The 18596-nt window shown below is 36.5% G+C and overlaps 1 protein-coding gene across 8 annotated transcripts in view; it reads right to left on the bottom strand.

Moving 5' to 3' along the window:
• LOC308686205 (centrosomal protein of 95 kDa-like) overlaps positions 1 to 18596 on the bottom strand; it is a 293169-nt gene that overhangs the window by 154834 nt on the left and 119739 nt on the right. For all 8 annotated transcript variants that reach the window (XM_081394565.1, XM_081394567.1, XM_081394570.1 and 5 more), the window contains 3 exons: positions 18107 to 18164; positions 17752 to 17819; positions 17272 to 17411 (listed from right to left, as the gene is read on the bottom strand). In XM_081394565.1, coding sequence (XP_081250691.1) covers positions 17272 to 17411; positions 17752 to 17819; positions 18107 to 18164 — 266 coding nt within the window. The remainder of the gene's footprint in view (positions 1 to 17271; positions 17412 to 17751; positions 17820 to 18106; positions 18165 to 18596) is intronic.

Raw genomic sequence — 18596 nt, 5'->3', positions numbered from 1 at the left:
TGTGGCTCTTCAGCTATCAGGATAACCATAAGCTACGTTAGCATTAAGCTAGCTTAGCATGCTAATCTCGTTAACATGATTTTGTGTGCTCATTCTTACACTGAATGCTCTCCTCTGCAGCTTGTAACTCTATGTCCTCTAAGTGGCGCAAGCTGTTAATCCATGTGCTATGAGTCCCAAACCATTCTGGTTGGGGGTTCGAATCCTGCGTAGGATGACTACATAAAATTGTGTATTATGTCGAGTCGATTCTTGTATTCAAGCATTCTACTAATCTTTTGCTCTTCTGGCTCCGCATTGTGCTACAGCGATTCTACCTTCAACATCTTAAGTCTCTGTAAAATTATTAAGCAAACCACAGTGTATGAGTGTAAACCAAATACTAAGTAAAGCAAAAGGCTTTAACTTTGAAGATTGTTAAATCATTTCCAATGTGTAGCAAATGTTAAACCATGTGAATTGTGCAATGTTCAAAAGATTCCTAGTAAAAAAATAATGTATCCAAACAAGCCAAACAACCAGAAGGGCTTGGCCCCGGAAAGGCTGCTTGCAGCTTTAATATCATTTTATAATTGTATTAAAATGTATACATTTTTAAAAAGAACTGCAACATGTTCAAAATTTAAACCAAATGAAGAAATAAAAGCATTCCCCTGACTTACTGCTGTGGTTGCATTTTATTTATCTAGAGTCTAGGTCATTGTTGTAGCGTTTATACGCCCGTATAAATCTAATTAATTATTATTCATAACGAATTATGATCAATAATTAATAATTTAATTATTTTCAGAATTTACTGTAGCAGAATCAATAGTATGATTAGTCTATCAGTTCATCCCATGAACAGAAAGCATAAACAGTTATTAACTCTAGGAAATATAATATCTTCCTGGCCAAGAAAGAATAATCCCCAGCTAACAATAAATTACGAAGTAAATTAAGGGTAAAAGCATAGGTAACTTAGATCGAAGTTCAAGACAATAAATTCATAAGCAGATACACAAGTAATCTCTTTTCAAATACAGACAATACTTTATTGATTATATACTAACACATAACTAACACAAACAAGACTCTATTGATTATTCTAACAACTAATGTCTAACACAAACACACGCACACACAGACACACGCATTCATACAAGTTGCCGAAAGAAAGAAAGAAAGAAAATTAGGAAGAGTTTGGAAAGAATGAGTTTAAGGGTAAGAGGAAGAAAATTCCGAATTTCTATATGCACTCAAGACATGACCTGGAACGAACCATCAATCATTAATTTAACCCTTCTATCGTTTTAAGCAGGTTATTAAATTTATATCAATGCACCAGTTAAGATTTTAGTCTGGAGGTACTTGCGTCTTTGCTTTTCCTTTGGTGAGCGTCAAAATGGGGTTTCCCTCGTTCGTTCGTCGGCTGGCCTCCTCGTGTTTGGATAAATGTCTGTGGCGTTGATGTCGGATGGTTGCAAAGTCTTTGAAGTTGAAAGCGGTGTGTTGCAGAAGAAACGTGGCTCGAAAATCTTGTCACACAACTTAACTTAGAACCGAGACTCACATTGGAAAATAAAGGAAATGATAACTCAGAAAAGAAAGAAAATTGAGAATAGCGTAGGCTAGTAAGATGGCTTGAATAAAGCTGTTGAACCCGTTCTTCTGATCTTAATTTGGGTTCCTTCGTCTGCGCGTTTGTTACATGGTTACTTGTCTGAGAGAGCGAGAACAGAGAGAGCGAGAGAGCTCTTCTCTATCAGAACATTTTGAACGAACCAACCCCCCCAACGCTCTGCGCTGGTTTTTAAAGGGTTTTTGAAAACAAAAAAGGTTTTGTTACTCCTACAAATATCCTGACTGCTTCTTTGTTTTCAAAGTCATAAATCATGTCTTCCCTGGGGGATCTCTAATTGAAGACCAGATGCAACAGTTTAGGCATGATTTCTAATTATCAGAATATGAAACATTTTACACAGATTTAATTCCAGCCATATTGCTAGTTGTGTTCGTAAGATAGCATTGATATGAAACAGTACACACTTTCATTCACACCTCTAATAGTTTTAACAATTACATGAATTATATGTGATCAAAGCATATTAAAACACACACAGGTGAAACAACACACGTAAAACAACATAGAATTCTGTAATTGCGTGATGTCTGATCATAAGTCCATTGAAAATTGTTCTTGAATGATTTTATGTATAGTTATTGGTAAGAATCAGTTCTCTGGTTTGAATAGAAAAGAACTCTGTTTGTTCGTTCAGAGGTCTTAAGGAGGTGGGGTTCAGGAATGTTGTGGGGGTTCAGTAACATCTGCTGGCAGGGCTCCAGACTAACTTTTTGCCTTGGTTGCACTGGTGCGCCTAACTTTTTTATTTAGGTGCACCAGCACAAAATTTGGGTGCACCCAAATTTTTCCTCGTCTGTATCACCTTTAACGCCACAATTTTAAGGTCACCTTTTTATCACGCTCTATACACGTTCATATATATTATGTAAATGAATTTAAACAAGAAGGTGTAGGTAAAAACTTTTATTTATTTTTTGAAGCACAATTATTAACGGTATTCCTACTCTTACCGATACTGCTTATCGATACAGTACTTTAACTGTATTCTTATGGTTCTTTTTGTTTTATATATAATAAACAAAGATAAACAATAGATAAACAAAAGATAAACAATTAAACAAACATACACTTTATATAGGCCTACACAGTGCTTTAATTTCAGGAAGGCCTACTACTGTTCAGGCATGGTCTAAAAAGAAATCTAATAAAGTAATAAAATGTAAAATAACACTGTAAAATTTATCATAAATAGATTAATGCTTATTAAAGCTGAAGTTATTCTTTCAAGAGCTGTGAGTGATTTTTCTCTTGTTGTTTGATTTGCAGTAATGGCGCAATCGTCAGCATGTTTATTAGACTGCGGCGCCTTTAAGACCGGGTGCAGATCTAATAGGCTACTGATGCACCATATTCTCCCAACTATTTCCATAACTACGTCCATTTAAGACATAAACTGTTTTTAGTGAATCTCAAAGCCGGTAATTTTGACACGCTTTTGTGTACAATTGATCGTTTAGACGCGCACAATCTGCACATGAAACCGAAAGTATAATTTGCTTGTCTCGGTCTGTTTCGGAGCGCGCGCCATGCGAACAACATCTCTTGCGCAGATTTGTGTGTTTTTAATAGCTCTTTCAATTATTAAACGCGTCCCGCAATTTAGCAACAGTGGCTAGACTGCATTTACAACAATCACCGATCGTGCTGATTCTGAGTTTTAGGGAGAAATGACAGCGTAATGCTGCGAAGGGAAGAAGTTGCGCGTAGTTAGATAGTTTTTAATGGTTTTACCTCAATATATTATTTTTTATAATCTTTGGAAGCCGAAATTTAAAATAAAATCAGACTAATATAACAGACCTTAAGTGTAACCAGGCTACGTTTGAATGTTTAATTCTGTCCTCCGTCGTCACTCATTAAGCAGGGCTGTCGTGTTGTGCGAGCTGTGGCATCGCGTGAGAGAAGAGTGTGAGTTCCGTCAAAGGAGAACAAACGCCAACAAACGTTCGTGCAGAGGCAGCGGATGCGAGGACGTTAGGTGCACCGGTGCGACCTAGGAAAAATGTTAGTCGCACACTTACAAAATTTGGTCGCATATGCGACCAAATTGGTCGCACTCTAGAGCCCTGGCTGGTATCGATCCGTCTTGCAAACTATCAAAGTTGACCAATAAAAGTCGTTGGTCCGCAGCCTTTCCGACGCCTGTTGGTGATTTAGGTCAGTCAAGAATTGTTCTGGGATGAGTTTTATGGATTCTGATAGGTAAGTCTCTTTGTATGCAACGTTTATGGGCTTAAGACAGCCCCGAGGTCACGGGCATTTCCTGCTGAAATCTGTTTTCTCTCTCATGGGACCTTGGGTCTCGGTCATCTCTTAACCAGTCAGCACTTCGGCAACAAAGCTAGTATTGACCAGTTAGTTCGTTAGTGCTGGGGGTCAGTTTTAAACAGCCCGACTGGTTGGCGCCTGGCCCGATGACAAGATGGATGAGGATCATGAGACGTTCTGAACAAATCTTCCCCCCTCATTCATCGAGAAGCAGCGAGTTTGAATTAATATTCTGGAAGAAGATTAGTTTGTGGTTGGTTCCTTCTTATTGTCGCTACATTGTGTATATTGTATATGAATCATTGCTAAGAATAATAAAATATATATATATATTTTTTTTTTTAAATAACTCCAGTGACTTTTGTTAGCAGCAGGTTGGCCCTACATTTTGAAACTTTTTAGTGACATTATGAAATTGTCATTACATTCAGAGATAGGCGAGTCTTTGTTTAGCAAAATAACTTTCACGCTCATGCCTATTACTGCTTAAACTGCTAATATTACATTTAGCAATATTTCACATTCAGACTATCTCTGGATGTAATGGCAATGTTCATAATAACACTAAAACACTAGTTATTGTCATAAAAATACACTGTAAAAAATATTTTGAAGGCCAAATTATTAGGAATTAATATAAAATATTAAAATATCATTATTATCCACTTCTGTTAATGCAAAAAGAGATTCCTGGCAAATGGACCTCAATATTTGTCTGACAGACGAGGAATGGAATGAGGCTAAATAAAGAATCCACGGCTCTTCTATCTGTGCTAGACACAGCCTTATTCAATTCAAAGTGGTACATAGACTCAATTTATCTAAGGCTAAGCTGGCAAAGATGTATTCCTCTGTTGACCCTACTTTTTAACAGTTATAGCGCCACCTATCGTCCGATCTCCATAAAATTTGGCATGCTTGTTAATGATGTTATGTCACATATGCTCACCAATTTTTGTGAAGTTCTGAGTTTTTATTTAGGATCTATAGGCTTTTTAGTGTTTTTGGCCACGCCCATTTTATAAATGACCCTATTACAGCCAAATGCAAAAGTTCAACTTTTTTTGATAATTATTGATCTAGAGAGTCCAGAGAATTGTCCTAGACTGGTCTGGTTCCAATAGGGCGAAAAACCTAGGACTAGTTCGCAAAAGTAGGTTTTTAACATGTTCGCGAATATTTAATGAACGGTTTGATTTACAGCAATGGTTCTTGAGGCAAAGTTGTTCTCCATGAGGAGATCTATCAAATGATATGCATATTGTGTGGATGAGTGTAACACCACGTGATTACAGAGCCATAAAACTCGTTAGCGCCAACTAGTGGCCGATTTCTTTCAAAATTCTTACAGACCTCTAGGGCCATGAGTTGAACATGCCCATCGAGTTTCGTTCCGATCGGCCTCCGTTAACCTTGTCTTATAGGTGCTCAACTTCATTGGCCAATGGCGGCCATGTTTTTTGAGATACACCAATGTCCTCATAGACATACATGGCACCTTGGACCAAGGCACTGCATACCAATTTTCAAGTCAATCGGACTAACGGTCAGGTGGTTATAGCCTGTTTTATGTTTTTTTTCATGTTATAGCGCCACCATGTGTCCAATCGCCGCAATTTTTTTACTGTGACCTCAGATTGACGTATTCCACGTGTACCAAGTTTGGTGAAAATACCTCATTTACTTCTGGAGTTATAGCCATTTTAGTAAAATAGGTCCCTCCCACAACGTACGTTTTGGCGCCCCTTAGCGTCCGTGAATCGAAATTTCAACTTTTTTTTCTATAATTATTGATCTTCAGACTCTAGAGAACATTTCTGCACTGGTTTGGTTCCGATCGGGCGAAAAACCTAGGACTAGTTCGCAAAAGTAGGTTTTGGACAAAATCCGACATATGGAGATAGCCATTTTGTCCGCCTTGAGCCAAGGATTCCAACGATATAAGACACTTGATCCTGGGACAAACGGTCTAAGAGTTATGAGCAATTTTGAACTTTTGGTTGCTGTAGCGCCACCTATGGGCCATTCGGGGTCATACTCTGATAGGTTGTCCCCAAATTGAAGCCTACCATCTGGCCAGGTTTCAAGTCTCTAGGCCTTACGGTATGGCCTGCACGATACGTTTTACAAATCCTTACAATTACAATAGGGTTTCAGCATTTCATGCTTGAACCCCTAATAAGAATGAAGGCTTTTTGGCAGTTATAGCGCCACCTATGGTCCGATCTCCATGAAACTCTGCATGCTTCCTCACCATGTTCTGACACATAAGCTCATCAATTTTTGTGAAGTTCTGAGTTTTCCTTTGGGATTTATAGGCTTTTGAGTGTATTTTGCCACACCCCTTTTCTAAATGACCCTGTTACAGCCACCCAAATACCAAAGTTCAACTTTTTTTTGATAATTATTGATCTAGAGAGAACAGATAATTGTCCTAGACTGGTTTGGTTCCGATGGGGCGAAAAACCAGGGACTAGTTCGCAAAAGTAGGTTTTTAACATGTTCGCGAATATTTAATGAATGTTTGATTGACAGCAATGGTTCTAGAGGCAAAGTTGTTCAGCATGAGGAGATCTATCAAATGATATGCATTTTCTGATGAAATTTGTAACACCACATGATTACAGAGCCTTAAAACTTATTAGCGCCAACTAGTGGCCGATTTCTTTCAAAATTCTTACAGACCTCTATGGCCTTGAGCCAAACATGTCTACCGAGTTTGGTTCCGATCGGACTCCATTAACCTTGTCTAATAGGTGGTCAAACTTCATTGGCCGATGGCGGCCATGTTTTTTGAGATACGTCAATATCCTTTTAGACATACATAGCACCTTGGACAAAGACACTGCATACCAAATTTCAAATCATTCGGACATACAGTCAGGTGTTTATATGTTTTTTTAGTGTTAAAGCCAGTGCGCGAAATACCCGTCAATATTCGGGGGGGTCCCCATCTCCCGATTGTTGCGCAATACCGATCTAAATTTTCTCAATACACAGTAGGCCTATAACATTACAATATTTCATGGATGCAAGCCAAGACAATCAATCTATAGCCTACATGAACACACACAAACCTTACACTTTTTGATAATCCGATAGGCTCAGTGATGAAAATTGGTGCCTGGAAAAGTGGGTACACACTTAATTTATGCCCCCAAAATTTTTTTAAGCATCCCAGCAAAGGATGAACGTGTTATAAAAAGTGACATGTAAGACTAGTATTGAATATTAGTTGCCAACAAAATGGGCCAGTATATTTGCACATTATCACTTAACTTTTGCTGATTGACTTCACGGAGAAAGGCTTCATCATTATGAAATTAATATTAGCCACAGAAGAGGTGCAGTTTTTGCAATTAATACTGGCCCACAGACTATAGGAAGAGACAACTAAATAAATTATGCATTTTGAGTGACTATTCCTTAGTCTATCCACACATGAAAATAGGACAACTATTCCAGGGATCACCGCATCACTGTCTTTACAGGTACATGGCCGTACGCAGGGTTTTATAAACACAGAGGTTCCAAAAAAGATCAGAGGTTCCAAAAAATTTTTATTTTCTTGATCTCGACATTTGCATTTTAAGGTGTTTTGAAGGCCAAAAAAAGGGACAACAGTAGCTTTAAAAGTATGTCAGTGGGCAGTAGAATGAAGTATTTTATCAGATTACAGATTCTTAAACATGATGTCGCAATGAATGATCCACACTACAAAATGGAAATGCAGAATGTTTATGCTTATGGTTGACAATACACAAATCACATATTCGAAACGGGAATGGCCTTAAATAAGAAATGATTCAAGGATTATTTTGCATAGATGTTACATTTCAAACAAATGCCAATGCAATATCATGTTACAGTATTCGTAAAGCAACACTGACATAGGAGGTTGCATTGGCTAAAGTTGTTTGGATGCACGTTGTTTTATAACAAGGAGAGGCAAAGTTGTGCATTACAATGCAGACATGACAATAATTGGCACCAATCTGGCGCACTTACAAGAGCAATCAACTGAAAAAATGCCAGGTATAGCCTATCGGAGACTGGCATGCAATCAGTGCACTTGTAAATGAGAGCCTGCAGTAGCCTATGACCGATTGTGGTGTGACAATATCAGCCTGCATTTTGTTCGCAGATTTAGTCGCACAAACAGTGCAAGCTGCTCGCGACAGAATGGAGACCGAATAAATGACACTTTAATTTAAGTAGAAAATCTCAAAATGAAGATCGCGGAACTCAAGCTTACTTGCCTGTGTTTTCAGATCATCGCACTTCTTCAGCAGTGTAGAGAGCGGGCGCGTATGGTTGCCAGATACTATTGAAAAGGCCGGGTAGAAAACATGCTCTTTTAACAGAAAAGCTCTGACTGGGGTTTAAATTATTGAAATCTGACAACCGTAAGCATGAACGCTCGTAAAAGCAGTCTGTGTTGATATAGTCACAGTTATCGTTTAATGACGTGTTGTCTTGTCTCTCATCGTCTTGTCTTAGTCAGGGGAAAAAAGGTCATCAATGTACATTTTTCATCATAGTTTACGTTAACGAAATTAATTAACACCTTTATTTAAATTTTTTTTTAACCAAATTTGAGACCAGGGGGTCTCATGGGTTAATCGGGGGGGGGGGGGGGGTCGAGCCCCCCCGGATCACCCCGTATTTCGCACACTGGTTATAGCGCCGCCATGTGGCCAATCGACGCGATTTTTTTAGTGTGACATTTTAGTAAAATAGGCTCCTCCCACAATGTTAATTTTGCGTCCCCTAGCGACCGTGAATTGAAATTTCCACTTTTTTTTTCCGATAATTATTTATATTCACACTCCAAAGAACATTTCTGCACTGGTTTGGTTCCGATCGGGCGAAAAACCACAGACTAGTTTGCAAAAGTAGGTTTTTGACAAAATTAAAAATGGCGGAAAAATTTGCATACCGGAAATGAAATCGGAGATATACGTTTTGTCGGTCTTGAGAGGATTACAGTGATATAAGACACTTGAGTCTACGACAAACCGTCTAGGAGTTATTAGCAATTTCATACTTTTGCTTACTATAGCGCCACCTATTGGCCAATCGGGGTCATAATTTGATAACCTCTCCTAGATTTTTGTACTACCATCTGGCAAAGTTTCAAGTCTCCAGCACTTACGGTTTGGGCTGTACGATGCGTTTTACGGCGGAAGAATAATAATAAAAATCCTTACAATTACAATAGGGTTTCAGCACTTCGTGCTTGAACCCCTAATAAAAATCCTTACAATTACAATAGGGTTTCAGCACTTCGTGCTTGAACCCCTAAAAATCGTACAATTACAATAGGGTTTCAGCACTTTGTGCTTGAACCCCTAAAAAAAAAAAAAAATCTTCAGTTGATTCAACTAAAGTGCCAATGTTAAAATACATTGAGTTCATATTAGGGATACCTATGACTAACCTGTTAACTGACAGTAAGAATTTTGATCTATTATTACTCAGTAAACAGTTAAAAAGATAATTTAATAATTTTAAAACTAAAGTAATACACTACACATATCAGTCAAAACTGATAAAATGTCAAATATTGTTAAATACAACTACAACATTGTTTACAAACCTATTAACACTAAAAAGGCTGTATTATGCAAGCTAGGCCAGTAGTTGATGTCGCTACACCCCGTGGGCACATAATATGCATATGTGAACATGTTATATGCATGTGCATGACGTACGATTTTCACAAATTAATTTTCACAAATCCATCCGACTGTGGACCAAGTTCATTTTGATTAATAAAATCATTATTCACTATATAAAGTAGTGACCTGAAATTGTTACCTTAAAGAGCTATATATATATATAGATAGATAGATAGATAGATAGATAGATAGATAGATAGATAGATAGATAGATAGATAGATAGATAGATAGATAGATAGATAGATAGATAGATAGATAGATAGATAGATAGATAGATAGATAGATATGCTCAGAATTAATTATACCCCTGGTAAATATGATCACAAATGGCTGTAAAAAATAAATCTGCATCGTTTATCCTTTTGATCTTTCATTCAAAAAATTGGCAAAATCCTAACCTTTCATTTAAGTAAAAGAATTGAAAGTGTGTGGGGGGGGGGGGGAAATCACATTATGAAATAAAAAATTTTCTCCAAAACACGTTGGCCACAATTATTGATACCCCTAGAATTTATGAATAAAATATCTCTGAAGTATATTCCCATTAATATTTACCTTTTTTTAGCACACCAGGGTGACTAGGAACATGAAATTGTCCAGCTATGACTTCTTGTTTCACAGGAGTTTATATATGAGGAAACACAAAGGCCAAATTCCCTTAAAGGGACATTGTGTGGGATTTTCTCCCATCTAGCGGTGAAATTGTATTTTGCATTCAAAAAATTGGTGCTCTCCAGCGCCTCGCTTTTTCAAATGCGTGTTGCAACTACGGTAGCCGTTATGTACCAAAAAGCTATGACAGGATGTCTTATAATAGCACAAAATCCCTGCTGCAGTGTGTGCAAACCTGGTCAAGAACTACAGGAAACGTATGATCTCTGTAATTGCAAACAAAGGTTTCTGTACCAAATATTAAGTTCTGCGTTTCTGATGTATCAAATACTTACATAGTTACATAATGAAGCCAGACTACACTGCGAGTTCACTTCACGGTTCACACACACACACACACACACACACACACACACACAAACACACAGTTCCATTACAGGCTAGAGTCCCCTCTTGGATAGGTAGACATCGGTAAGAGTTGCAGACCCACTCTTTGCATGGTTTTTTTTATTTTTTTTTTATTTTTTATGCATATTTGAAGTTATATTAGGAAAAAAGACTTTAAAAGAAAATTTGTGCATGTTATTTTTACACTGACACTTTATTTTTAACAAATAAAGTGTCAGTGTTAAAAGACATTCAGTTAACATAATACATTTTTTCTATATACAGATGTGGCCTTTAAAAATGCGCGTCTCAGAGAAAAGAATGCCACGAGCACTTCCGACATTCTGCGGGATCGTGCAGAAGGGGGATTAGGTGTTGGACGCAGGAAATACTAAAACCTGTAGATGGCAGTCGTGTTTCATGTGGCCATACTGAGTTGACGAAGTATGACGAATACAATGTTTTCTTTTGCCAGTTACATAAACAGTCACATATTCTTCATAAAAAACCGACTCAAACGCGCATCATTTGTTTTATTTTTTTTTCTGTGTTTACAGTAGGCTAGAAGAGACGTGATGTAGGCTATGATAACTGAGTCTTATAACACAATAATTTGCGAAGACCTTTAAAGAGGCCGAGATCATTTGCGCAAAATCATTATCTAATTTTACATTTAGTTCATTTTTGCATCTTAACGTTTTAAATAGTTTTAACATGGTTGTAATGCGCTTTTCTGCATTACACACAGTACTTTTTATACTATCATGTTTCCCTTATAGGCGTCGATTTCGGTGGGGACAGTGGGTACGCACCCACCAGATTTCGTCATGAGTCATTTTGTACCCACCACTTTTAATTTCAGTCCATATTAATTTGACTTTTGGTTCGATTTTTTTTTTACCGTTTTCAGTGGTTATGAGGAGCTTAATTAATTTAACCTGAGATGTGCGTTATATCGCTTTTTGATCATTCTTTGTGTTGTCGAATTTTGACACAGTTTCATTATTTGTTCATAATAATTTGATTCATAATTATGTCATTTTTTTCTAAAAGTAAAAAAAAAACTGTTTTTTCTAAAAGCAATATTCTAAAGAGATACAAAGACATTGTACGAGTAACCACCAGATTTCGTCATGAGTCATTTTGTACCCACCACTTTTAACTTCCGTTGACCGTTTTCAGTGGTTATGAGGAGCAATATGAGAGAAAAATTTTGTAATCATTGTCTGACACAACAAAAAAAATATATAATATTCATTTTATTTTAATTTTCGTGTTCGCATTTATGAGGGAAAAAACAACGTGTCAGTTTACGGTTATGGACATGAGCGCTCTAAAAGCGGCAATAAAAGTCTGCTTTAAAACTTTAACAGAGACCTCAAACAGAACAGCTGCCTTTCTTTAAATCGAATTTCGTTTTGTATTAATTATATCTTAATTTTAATCAATGTTTCGTGAACCAATGAATTGCCTGGATTTAAGAAGTAAATATAGCAGACAATCACGACATTGGAGGCGCCGGCGATATCTCATAAATGAACCGAAACTCAGCGTCTAATGCACATTCACATTTACAGTGTATTTAGACACATTTAGACGCATTCATAATCATTACTTTTACCGGTTCTTTGTGGCAAGCTTTATGCGTGCGGTCGTGCGCTTGAGTGCGGCTATATTACGTAAACGCTCATGATCATGATATAAGTAGGCTAATTAAATTAATATAAAGGGGCGATTTGTCCACGAATTACTTAAATGAACAACTAGCCTAGTATACTAGTCGACTAGAAAAAAAAACTTTTAGTCGAAAGCAGCCCGTATTCCACATATTTTCGAACCAGGCAACAGGACATCTGTGTTGAGCGAGGCCGAGGACCCTGAGCGGAATGAACGAGCGGAGCGGAATATTCAGAAATGCGCTCTCCACTCACGAGCTCTGATCGGAACAAACCCGAACCTCACTGTCTGCTGAACTTGCAGAATCATCAAAATATAATATTTTCTAAAGAAGAATTTTAAAACTTTATTGGTGGTAGTTGAGAAGAATTCCTCTTTCCATATCTAAATCATTTCGAGTGCAATATAAATGTATCATATTGTTATTCTTAATATATAAGAATAATACGTATTTTTTTACAACATTTTTAACATATAGAGAATATAAGTTTAGCGTGTCGTGTGTATTTCCTAATTATAAGCTTTTGGTGAAATTGCAACAAAACTAAAAGAGTAAAACATAAAAACATGGCGTCATCTCAAGAAATATCTGCGTACACACTAAACCACTGAAACCGACTCAAAACGATGTAGCCTAGTATACATACCAGACCAGGCACTGTAATTCTGCCACAGACATACACTAAAAACGGAGAAGACTTAAAGCATGCGCATAAACCTTGCGCGCTATACAACAATAATATTAGGCACAGTAGCTTCTTTTTTTTCTTTTCTTTTTTTTATCAAGAACTTTGTTGAACAATATGAACAACCATAAATGGTCTGGTACAAAATATGAGTCACGATATTCGATAGTTAACGGATGCATAAAGCTTGCCACAAAGAACTGGCAAAAGTAATCATGTGTCAAATATAGCAAGGAGACATTTTAATTGTTTACTAATCAACTAGTGTTTTATGTGTCAGTGTCAGTCAAAGATGTTGAAAATGCTGACTTGTCATCTTCGCAGATATTGTGAACGTGCCTAGAGAGAAATGCACACTTACATAAGAGAGTTATCTGTTTCTTTTCGTTTTGAATTGTTTTGTTTAAAAGTGGACATTTCAAGCTTTCTAGATACATTTCTGAGTTTCGGTTCATTTATGAGACGAGCTCAGTTCACGAGCAATGCAAGTTATATCGCGCCGGTGCCTCCATTTCCTGATTAAATCGTCTTAAATGCGTCTCCGTGTGGACAGAAACCAATGTAATCTTCCTGATTTAATCACGTAAAACACAAGTCTAAACACAAGCACCACTCTTCTGAATGATGGTAACCACAAACCTCCAAGAGTTTGTAAACCAATTGTTTGTAAAACATAGCCTATTTAATATTTACAAATTCAAAAAAATAATAATAATAATAATGTTTTACAGTGTATAAATAAAACGACATGAAGAAAGTTATTTCCAAAATGTTGGCTAATTAATTGCACAGTCTTTGTTTTAGCTGCTTGTTTTAGCTGCTACCAATTGCACAGTCAAGAAATTACAACCACCCACCCCCCAGGTCTGCCGATTCAACCCCCAATGCTAATCGATCTCCTCTCAGGGAGTCAAAAGAAAACCGGTTTTTCCAGTTTTCACCAGCGTGTGGGCAGGGTTTTAATCCCTTGCAGTTCCTTTGTTTAAATACTATTTAAGCAAATATACTATACATACGCTTTAAGTTATTTCAAATTAATGTTTATAGCTTAATTTGTTGATATCGCGTAACTTAATTTGACATATGTTGATATAACCAACTGACATTGTAGATTCCATTGCATGCCAGGAAGAGGCTTATGCTTTGTTTTAAATAATGAGCATTTACGATAATATAGCCGCACTCAAGCGCACGACCGCACGCATAAAGCTTGCCACAAAGAACCGGTAAAAGTAATGATTATGAATGCGTATAAATGTGTCTAAATACACTGTAAATGTGAATGTGCATTACACGCTGAGTTTCGGTTCATTTATGAGATATCGCCGGCGCCTCCAATGTCGTGATTGTCTGCTATGTTTACTTCTTAAATCCAGGCAATTGGTTCACGAAACATTGATTAAAATTAAGACATAATTAATACAAAATGAAATTCGATTTAAAGAAAGGCAGCTGTTCTGTTTGAGGTCTCTGTGAAAGTTTTAAAGCAGACTTTTATTGCCGCTTTTAGAGCGCTCACGTCCATAACCGTAAACTGACACGTTGTTTTTTCCCTCATAAATGCGAACACGAAAATTAAAATAAAATGAATATTATAAATTTTTTTTGTTGTGTCAGACAATGATTACAAAAATTCTCTCATATTGCTCCTCATAACCACTGAAAACGGTCAACGGAAGTTAAAAGTGGTGGGTACAAAATGACTCATGACGAAATCTGGTGGTTACACATACACTGTCTTTGTATCTCTTTAGAATATTGCTTTTAGAAAAACTTTTAGTTTTTTTACTTTTACTTTTAGAAAAAAACAACATAATTATGAATCAAATTATTATGAACAAGTATGAAACTGTGTCAAAATTCGACAACACAAATAATGATCAAAAAGCGATATAACGCACATCTCAGGTTAAATTAATTATATAAAAAACAGGGAACATTTTGTAAAAGCAAAACTGAACAAAATGCATACTTAAAATAATTGTATTAGGCTATGTGTTACCGAATATTTAATACCACTTCCCCATAATGTTGTAATTATTTTTTTAAAACAACATCTGTCAAACTGTCAATCAGACACCTCTTATCTGGTCATTTTTATTTTATTTTAGAAGTCATAACTGTTGATCACCCTTTGTATGGAATTTGTGAATATGAATATTTAGAAGATTTACAAACTGTCGGCAAGACCTCAAACCAACCCCGGACATTCTGAGACTAACGTGGAAAAATCTTTATGCTTAATGCATTAAGACAGTTCAATTAAAATATTTATTAATAATGTAATGGCACATCAGATGCGCCCAAAATATAAATGCTACGCGTTGTGCTGCAACATTACCTCACAAGAAATATCTGCACAAGAACAATCACACAAGAAATATCTGCACGAATTAAGAATCTGGGTAAGTCGCATTATTTAATTGCATTATGTTAGGATGATTTTGTGTATATATATATATATAACTATATATAAAATACTGCTGGGTTTTTACAGGCAGAGTCACGTGTATTATGCTCACACTAAATTCTCTGTTGCACTTATATAAATGCGCATTGCATGCACAATCATCTTAATAGTTGTACAAAAAAGTTATGCGCTGGCAAGAACGTCACTTTGCTGTTTTAATAAAAGCAATGTTACATATTCTGCATGCACTCATCTCCTGGAAACCACAGCAATGACAAAGCATATAAAAATTCGTAAACGTTGTCCAATACCCCTTCTTGTCTTAATGAACCTTTTGCATTTACAAATATTTTCAAATGTCTGTATAATACAGTAGCCTACTGTAAATATTTGTGTCTATTACTATTTATAATTTATATTTTATTGTGGATGTTTTCTCACAATCATGACGTAATGTGAAGTAAAAGAAAAAATCTAATGTAAAGTTGTTTTTTATGCGCCACCTGGTGGATATTCTGTGAAGCGAAACACATTGAGGGATTTTTTAAGTAGGCCCCCCGAAAGCACTTGCAGAATTCTGCGAGACTCTACGAGACGAATTGCCGAATGCCGCGGGAGAAAACGCGCGTTTTTGAAGGCCAGATCTGTATATAGCCCATCTGAAATATATATAAGTTACATAATGAAGCCAGACTTCACTGCCAGTTCACTTAACATTGTAGGGGAAACACTGCCTTCCAAAGGATCCTAATGCTAGGAAAGTGGTTATTTATTTTCAACTATGCGAATGTCTCAGTTGAGCATTATTTATTTGTTCGGTACATTTAACTGTGGATTCTTTGGTAAATCAGTCGCAATTCAGGTGCAGGCTTTGCAAACAGACTTCTATGATATGGACTCGAAAGTAATACCACAACATGCAAGCAACTGTAAATTCTAATGCCTGATCCGTAATCAGTGATTTCTGATTTGTAATGATTCATGTACAGTCAGACATGCTGTCATCTCAAAATAATGTATTGCTGTTTGTGTCAGTAAATCAAACCAGTGACTAAACAGTCCACTTCACATTGTTTTTCTTAGTAGGATGAAAATAATGTTACTGAAACTGTGATTAAATTATAGATAGTAAGTGATCAACGAAGGCTCCCTTTACAATCGCTGGAGCTGTCAATCAAACAGCACAAGTTGTGACTGAGTTCTGGACTCTCACCAAAACTCCCGTTGTAACGAATCGTGTTTGCACCATGGTTTGCACTGTTAGTTATGATGAAAGCATTCGTTAAAGTATCGAGTTTCAATGACGAGATGACTGCATTCATGCGCTCAACATGTCTGTGATCAGCTACAATGCTCATCAATGCAACCTTTCATGCCACAATTCAAATATAATGCTATAGATCTAAATATAATGCTATAATCAACACTTTTCACGATTAGTTAACCTTGTGAGCTGTAATAGTAAAAACATGCTAAAAGTTTAGAGTATGTCTCTCTCTCTCTCGACTCGCAAGAGAGTTCCACATGTAATACTTATTTCATATGCAAAGATGATAGCCAGTCACAGCAGTGGGCATTTACACTGAATTCTCACAGCAGACACACCACTTCAAATGAGCGTTCAAATCAGAGGGATAAAAATCAGGGTAGAAAAAATGCCTTTTATTTCTAAATTATGACCATTTTCAATGTAAAAATCATACTAACATTATAAATGTGCACCCCAGGAAACATTATGAAACAATAAAACAATGCAGTTCATGACCTGCTTAATATATAACAAGCCCTGAAAAAACAAATTTACACATTCACAAGTAAAGTCACTCCATGAATTGCATTGTCATTCAGTCTATTTTAACTGTTTATGTTTGTGTGTTCTTTTGTCCCCTCTCACCAATTTATTTTAATGTGATTGCATTTCTTACCCAGCACCTTGTCTCTCGTCTGTATGCATAACGCAAATTTCTGCTGATCTGTTAGCTTGCTCTTCCTCTCTCTCTTCTTTTTCCTCTACCTCTCTGTGTCTGCCTGGTTGGGTGCAGAACAGGATCAGTCTTGTGTCCACCTGTGCCCAGAAAACAGACAACTCATCGATAAATCTGGTTGCCTAATTTGCATATACATTAGAAGACAGCTTTTCTGGATAAATTGCACTCCATCAAGGTAAGATAATATTAAAATAATCAACCTCTAAAACAATTAAACCTGGAATTGATTGACATAAATTTTAAAGGCCAACATGCCAAATGAAAAGAGAAGTGTTGAGAATAAAAAATGAATAAAAAATTGTTGATGACCTCAACAAGCAGTACTAACACTAGCAGAATCTTCTCTGATATGTTTATATTACATTGTTTCAGGAGAACAATGCTGTTTTAGTACTTAAAAAGTGGTGAGTAGCCCACCTTTCCCTGATCCTCAGATTCTTCTGAATGGACTACCCTCTGACAGAATTCAAATTTCTCTGTCTCCACTACAGAAAAACACAAAATTAGCATTTCCATTTAAAAATAAATAAAAAATAAGGATGGCTTAATAATAACTCATAAAATAATTAATAATAAACTCAAGGATTACACTAGAACTTGAAAATGGCATTTAAAACTTTCAGACTGATTACTGCATGTCACTTTACATGTATGTAGAGAAAACTGTCTTAACATGTAATGTCATCTGCCCACATAGCAGTTTGCAGAGAATGTGGCATAAATATTTCAGTAATGTCTGACAAAGAAATGTAAGGTAACCCAAGGGAATTACTGGAAACAGCAGTGTTCAACTCTCCATTGATCTGAACCCATTCAGATGAGTGACCAATCTGCAAGACAAAGAAGAAAAGTAGAATAAGAGATGGGGCCAGAAATGAGCTTCATGAGAACTGGAAATATCAGCAGAAAAGTTCATACATTTAACTGCATTCTACTTGCAAAATGGCACCGTTTCCAACTGTATTATTGTGCATCTCAAATGCATACAACTCACATAACAAACGTAATAATTAGAATCAGATACACAAATGATTACGTTTTTACATCACTACCAGGAATAACCTAGGTTCCCTAGCTTTGCCGGTTTTTACTGTTTTGCATGTGAACCAGGACAATAGGTTAATTAAATAAGCTGAGTTTTGTGAGTGATCAGCTTATTAGTGTGCATGTAAACATGCTTAATTCACTGAGTACAAACACCTGCCAATACACCAACAAGAATTCTTCAATTTCAAGTGGACAATCAACAATTATCAATCATT

This window comes from Scardinius erythrophthalmus, assembly GCF_964197995.2.
Source record: "Scardinius erythrophthalmus genome assembly, contig: HAP1_SCAFFOLD_38, whole genome shotgun sequence".
NCBI lineage: Eukaryota > Metazoa > Chordata > Actinopteri > Cypriniformes > Leuciscidae > Scardinius > Scardinius erythrophthalmus.
The sequence above is the reverse complement of the archived record's forward strand: the minus strand, read 5'-3'. Positions and strand labels throughout refer to the sequence as shown.